This window comes from Nicotiana attenuata, unplaced genomic scaffold (assembly GCF_001879085.1).
Source record: "Nicotiana attenuata strain UT unplaced genomic scaffold, NIATTr2, whole genome shotgun sequence".
In the NCBI taxonomy this organism is placed as follows: Eukaryota; Viridiplantae; Streptophyta; class Magnoliopsida; order Solanales; family Solanaceae; genus Nicotiana; species Nicotiana attenuata.
Window position 1 is genome coordinate 173,208 of NW_017671570.1, and position 7,375 is coordinate 180,582.

General features: G+C 32.9%; 1 protein-coding gene across 1 annotated transcript; it reads left to right on the forward strand.

The window, feature by feature from the left end:
- The first annotated feature begins 2,971 nt into the window (after positions 1–2,971).
- On the forward strand, positions 2,972–4,194 carry LOC109209055 (heavy metal-associated isoprenylated plant protein 26-like). The gene is made up of 2 exons (XM_019372223.1): positions 2,972–3,184; positions 3,578–4,194. The coding sequence occupies exons 1-2, from the start codon at positions 3,092–3,094 to the stop codon at positions 3,962–3,964; spliced, it is 480 nt and encodes a 159-aa protein (XP_019227768.1). The 5' UTR covers positions 2,972–3,091; the 3' UTR covers positions 3,965–4,194.
- Positions 4,195–7,375: the final 3,181 nt, after the last annotated feature.

The window sequence follows — 7,375 nt, forward strand, 5'->3', positions numbered from 1 at the left end:
CAAAATTATTTGAAATATTTTTGGGTGGAAATGTCATTGACTGATTGCTTTACTATAGTGTTGTTAGTAAAAGTTATTTCAAGTTTTTTGTGCACCGAAGTGTTATTAGGGTTGACACGATTTAATTAATCATTAATAATATATTAGCTCTTATTTGGATTAAAGAAGTCCTTTCACTTTTTCACATGAGTATTGAAAGGGGTTGCTTGGATATTTCTCCCCTATTAAAGTCTTAACCAACAAATGATATCATTAACAAAGGCAATATGAATAAGTAAGAATTATAATAAAAATTAAAAATTGTATTACCTCTTCGTCGACTAATATTATAGTACCAAAACGCTTCTGCGTCTTGGATTTTTATTTAGCTTTACTGAACCTCTTCGAATTACTAATACTGTTATCACTCAATCAGAAGAATATTGTTAATAGGTACACAATATTTTGTTAATTTTAATTCGCTTGCTATTTTGACTGAATATGATATGGTTAGGTAGAGAAAGCAAAATAAGTATAATTGTGATGATATATAAGATAGATTTTCTACTTTCTACCGTGATCAACATTATTTTTTAAAATAGATAATAAATTAAAATAATTTGACATCTTGTGCTGGCAGTAGCCTATTGCGAGACCGAGTAATTCAAGTAGCCTAATAGAAAGAGAGTATAGAACATAAATTTATATTGGATGCAATATTAAATCTGTAGTGAAAAGAATAAATAATTTGCAGATGAAAGTTTGTACCAAGCTTTGAGATTTCAATTTTCAAATAAATAAACTTTATTGCAAACAAACAAACAATTGACTTAAGCTAAATTTATCGCAATAAGAGTTGGTAAATGTAATGGTCATAAATGAGATTACATGGGAAAGAATGTACTGTAAATAATTGGAATATTCTATTCTTTTGGAAAAAAAGAATGGAAACAATGGATTGAAGATCCCGTAATTTTAACGTTGAATTTTATCATTACATGTTTTACTCATTATAATATATAGTTCTACTTCACTACTTTGGTTATCTTAGAATTTTTTACGACCACAAAAGTTTCTCATATCCTACTTTTATTCTTTCACAATAATTTTATCTTCTATTCTACTTCTAAGTTCTATGAAATACAAAAGTCATAAAATTTCATTCTTTCAAGAAGATTAGACCATTCATACTGCCAACTCTTTTATTAATAATAGTTTCAATTAAGAGACAACAATGAAATAGGATAATTATACTATAAAATATTTATACTACAAAATCACTTTGAGAATAAACAATCTTTACACCAATTTGAGATCATGAGAGTAAATGCTCTTTACACTTAGATATTGGTTAAGATTCAATGTTCTTTTATAATTAAATATATCATCCCACAATTTTGAAAATGAATTTCACATGATTGATCTATGCATGCAATTATGCAACATATATATATGCCATGCTTTTTGTCCGTGAAATAACAACTAAAAAATATAAAAATAATTAATTTAGCATGTATTTTAAGATCATCATAAGTATATCATCTATCCTAATATTTAAAAAATAAAAGTAACAAAAATCACAAAAGGTAGGAATTCATCATTAAATAATAAAGTAAAGTTAAAATAATAGAACCCGATTTTTATTGAGTCTTATCCCAGTGATTTGTATATCGTCAAAAACTGCCGTTTGAATGCGGTCAACGCTTTTCACAATTTTCTTTCCATTGACAAGGTTTGAGTGGATTTCTATTTCTCATCTTCGAAATGCATTATGTAGACTCCTTTGTATGAGAAGATGGTCTACAAAGGCAACAATCACCAATTGACATTCCACAATACATTTCTTGTCACATATAGAAAGGAAATATAAAATGAACAATCGCGCGTGTCTTTCCCTCCTTTAGGCTCAATAAAGCAGCAACCGTTGAACATTAGTAACTACTCCTATTAACTATGAAAGGTTGCATCTCTTCATATAAATTTAATAATATTTTACTTTAATATGATATTTAAATTAATTAGAAGGGCAATTATGTAATTTAACTTTTTAGTTAAGGTCTTCCTACTTCCAAAAATAATATATATATAAATTAAGTGATAAGATCTTCCTAGTCTTTTGGATTTTTAGCACTGTCTAATCACAACTTTTAAATACCAATGACATTTGGCTAGCTAGTTGCAAATATTCTGCTGGACCTGCTGTTCTCATCATTTACTCTGACCGAAACCTAAACACAAGTATACTTGAGACGAAGATAAAGCATGCACGTTTTCTAGCTAGTTGTAATATATGGTTCTTTGACAGGCAGTCCTATTCAGCTTAATCTAATTTAACAATCTTATGAATATATCCTCGTACAGATCAAGAGCAGAATCAAAGACAAAAGGTATAATATTATTAATATCTTATCGGGGTACATATAGCGAGAATCAGTGGAGGAAAACACTTGGAATTAATCACGTGATAATTAACATCTGACCCTGCTTTGTTAAAAAATATTACTTATATAATTGCTCGATATGTTATAGAAATAAGAAAATAAACATTAATTTAACATTGAAATGAAGGCCTAAAACGTAACAATATTGTACAAGTCAAATTATAAATGCTACGTATGCCGCTGGTAACAGCTAGCTAACTAAGACGAGGATATTATCTAGGAAGATTTAATTTGCTATACTTAATTTGTGTAGTTTTCTATAGGAACAAAACAATATTATGATTTTTGGTCAAGGACGGTGTAAAAGACGGTTGGAGTAGGGGAACAAGTCGTAGGTTTTAGACTGCGATGACACCTGATTTCATCATTAACCATGGAAATGACGTAACTCTATTTTTTGGATTGCAAGAAGAGGATAAGGATCCAAATTCCCACACTAGATGAAGAAAATGATGAAGTAGGGACACCACAGTTGCCACATGGTTCCAGCACATCACTGTCCATGGCTTATATATAACCCGTACGTGGCTTATTTGTACTAGCTGCACGTACGTAAAAATCAACACATTCTACCCCGCTGTCCTTTATATATTCTTCGACCGTCTACTTACTGTCCATTATACCAGCATTTGTAGCCAAAAGTTAAGGAGTTGCTCATTTGTGCAACGAAGATGGGTTTGTTAGATCACCTTTCTGACCTCTTCGAATTCCATCGAGGCCACAGCAAAAAGAAGCTCAGCAAACTAAGGAAAAGGCAACTTGAGGTATGCTCTTAATTACGTGCAGAGCCGAATTAATTCAGGATTTTTATACGAGAGGAGCATAGTATTTTGTTTAACCAGTGTCTCTTAAAGACCTTTAGTTTTCAGGGTGTCGATACTTTAAATTAATCATTTTTAAGGTGTATATATAGGTCCTTTTAGTGTTCGGTGTGTCAATCCTTTAAATTAATCATAGATCCTTTTAGTATTCGGTGTGTCAATCCTTTAAATTAATCATTTTTAAGATATATACATGGGTCGTTTTAGTAGTCAGAGTGTCAATACTTTAAATTAATAATTTTTAACCTATATACATAGGTCCGTCTCCGATTACGTGCATGCTTTAAGTATATACGACGTTCTAGTATATCTTACTTCCTCTGATATAATTTGTAGATGGTGGAAATAAGAGTGAAAATGGACTGCGAAGGTTGCGAAAGGAGGGTGAGGAAGTCGGTAGACGGAATGAAAGGAGTGACCAACGTAGAAGTGGAGCCAAAGAAGCACAGGTTGGTAGTTACAGGTTATGTGGATCCAGATAAAGTGTTGCGTCGCGTAAGGCATCGCACAGGTAAGAAGGCTGAGTTTTGGCCGTACGTGCCTTACGATTTGGTGGATCATCCCTACGTGCGTGGTGTGTACGATAAGAAGGCTCCGGCAGGATTTGTTCGGAACGTCGATGGCAACCCGCAGGCGTCAAGCCTTGCGAGGGCAAGCTCCACAGAAGTCAATTATATCACTGCCTTCAGTGATGAAAATCCTCAGGCTTGCACTGTTATGTGATATAGAAATTAAAGATGTCGATAGAGTATTTTAGGATCATAGTTTTCATCAATGTTGATGCTCGAGTTGCTTGGTTCATTCGAGCTCTAACTAGAAGTACTAGGCGGAACAACTGATGCGTGCAATCAATTAACTAGTCGATGTAAGGTTGTTAATTAAGTTAGAACTTATTTTGTATTGAGTATGGTGATATATAGTTGTATCATACTTCATCAGTCTGATTTTATGTGTGGGGTTTAATTTTCATAAATTTGGTCCATCGTAAGGGTATAAACTGAGCTGGAAAATCGTACCAAACCAAAAAGTCAAACCAAACGGATTAAAAGATTCAAGGTTTGGTTTGATTTGGTATTGTGTAAAAAAATCTGAATCAAACTGATATATAAATATATAATTTTTATAGGTATTTTAAAGGTTTTTTATTTTTCTTTAAAGAATATTTAGAAATATCTGTGATTCTCTTATGGAATATAATAGTAATTAGTTAAGTATGAAGCGTTTGTTAAGTATGAAAGTGTTTTATTTTTATTAACTTTAAATAATGGGTTATATGATTATTTTTTTATTGTGTTATTGAAAAGTGTCATTCTCTTTGTTCTTTTATCTTTTATATTCATATATTAGTATATATTAAATTCTTATATTTTTTTTTGAATTTGAAGTGGTATTTTAAAATTTTAATATTAAATAGAATATATCATTATTTAGGTATCATATTAATTTTTATGTTTAATTATTAAATTCGATTAACCTTGAAAGTGTACATCAACGAAAAGTAATTGTCGGACGATTAAATCTCAGTAAGAAAATTCTTTCATAAGAATATTTTAATAAATTATATGTTTGCCATTTTTTTAATTTTAACTAAATATATATTTACTTATAAAAAAATTAACAAGTAAGATTGAGTAATGTTTATGAAATAAAGCATTCCAAAAATCCGATTAAATCGAAACATTACAAATTGATATAATTGATCGATTTTTAGTTTTAATAAAAATCGAACCAACCTGATCTACGTACCTCACTCTTTATGAAGTGCTTTCCGCTGGAATTGTACATGTAATGGTCATTGTTTTAAGATACACATTAGCGTAATATATATCTACATTTGTTGAGAAAAACTATGAAAACAGCAGTAATCAGCACTTATTACTATTTGGTATCCACTTAAACTAAAGCCATTGGTGCGGGGATTGGAAATGATTTGTAGGCAGCGCTGCCAGACTGACTTCTTGGGTTTGTAAACGTTCTAAAGAGTTGTAATATTTTGTTTAAACATAATGTATGATCTGTGTTGTATAATTTCTAATTTTGGCTTTTGACAAGTTGGCAATGGTTCCCGCCGAGACGGGTTGGAAAGACAACCCGACAAAAGGAGAGACTCTTCAACTACTCCAACTTCAAGATTATACTAGAATTCCATGCCCGTGCATGAAGCCCGGGCCCAACAGCCTGATGTAGAATGTTTTAGTCAATATTCTACTTTACAAGACAAAATACTGTTTGAATTTACAATTTCTTATTTCTACATACCTACCAAACAGTGAAAGTCAAAATATGTTAACACAGCGTAGGCCTCCACTTATTGATGATATGTCTATAAAAGAAAAATGTGCTCAACAAACTTCTGAAAGAATCGAACATCTGATAAATAGTCTCTTCACGAATACATAGATGTAAATGGTTAAATAACTCATAATACATCAATCCCAAATAAAAAGAAACAAGAACCAAAGTATGAAAGGTAGAGAATATCGTTCTCTAGTGTCACCAATATCCTGAATCTTGTCCTGCAACAAACACATACATTAATAAAGCACTCGTCATGTTAGGTGTTTGCCATAATTTTCTTACCATATTTGGTTTTCCTATCTCTTGAAGGAAAAGGGCAATATAATTACCTTAACTGAATTTTTCTTTTTGTAAAAGGAAATTATAAATCTCTAATATTTGGCTAGTCCTTTTTCTTGTAAGAAAATATTTGGACTTCTATAAATTGAGGATCCTTCCTTCACATTCAGTAGCATCCACAATGTAGCCATAGGGGGCTTGAGAGTCGTGTCTAGGTGGAGTACTTTACGGGACAAGTATTAGTGTGTCACTTGTGTTTGCCTCTTCGTGAGGTTGTTCTCTCGATATTTTGTACTCTCTTTTTATTATAGTGGATTGCTCATCTCCGTTGTGGACGTAGGTCAATTGACCAAACCACGTTAAATATTTGTGTCTCTTTTGGTAGATTTCTATTTGTTGTATGATTTATCGTCGTTCAAGGTTTGCTTTGCTAGCTTCCGCATGACACCTGATTTTTCGGTCCTAACAAGTGCATGACACCTGATTTTTCGGTCCTAACAAGTGGTGTCAGAGCGTTGGTTATTTATCCAGGTTGTTACGGAATGGAGGCGAATATGAGCAAGATGGTATGTTTAAATGGGAGAAATTATAATGTTTGGAGAAGCAAGATGAAAGACTTGTTGTTCGTGAAGAAGATGCATCTACCCGTTTTTTCATCTCATAAATCCGAGAGTATATCCGATGAAGATTGGGATTTCGAGCACCAACAAGTATGTGGATATATACGGCAATGGGTTGAAGATAACGTTCGCAACCATATTGTGAACGAGATACATGCGAGGTCATTGGGGGAAAAGCTAGAGACTCTTTATGCTTCAAAAATCGGGAACAATAAATTATTTCTGCTAAAGCAATTGATGACCTTTAAATACAAGGAAGGCAGCCCTATCCTTGATCACATAAATGATTTTTAGGGCGTCCTTGATCAGCTATCTGGAATGGGAGTTAATTTTGATGATGAGATACAAGGACTTTGGCTTCTTAATACTCTGCCAGACTTTTGGGAAACTCTTCGTGTTTCTTTGACAAATTCAGCTCCTGGAGGTAAGGTGACCATGGAATATGCCAAGAGTGGTGTGTTGAACGAGGAAGTAAGAAGAAAATCTCAGGGTTCGTCCTCACAAGCAGATATCTTGGTTACAGAAGACCGGGGGAGAGATAGAACAAGAGGCTCAAGGAATAGAGGTAAAAGTAGAAGTAAGTCAAGGTCCAAATACTACAATATTACATGCAACCACTGTGGCAAGAAAGGACACATCAAAAGATTTTGCCGCAAGTTGAATCAGGACACTAGAGAAGGAAAGAAAGTTGAAAATAACGAGGACAATGTTGCTGCTATTGTTCGAGATGACCTTCTTTTTGCTTATGATGAAAACGTCATCAATTTGGTATCCCACGAGACTAGCTGGATAGCAGATTCTGGAGCTACTTCACATGTCACACCAAGAAAAGATTTTTTCTCATCTTATACGGCTGTTGATTCTGGAGTGTTAAAGATGGGCAATGCCAGTGAAGTTAAGGTGTTTGGTGTTGGCACAGTTTGTTTGAAAACTAATA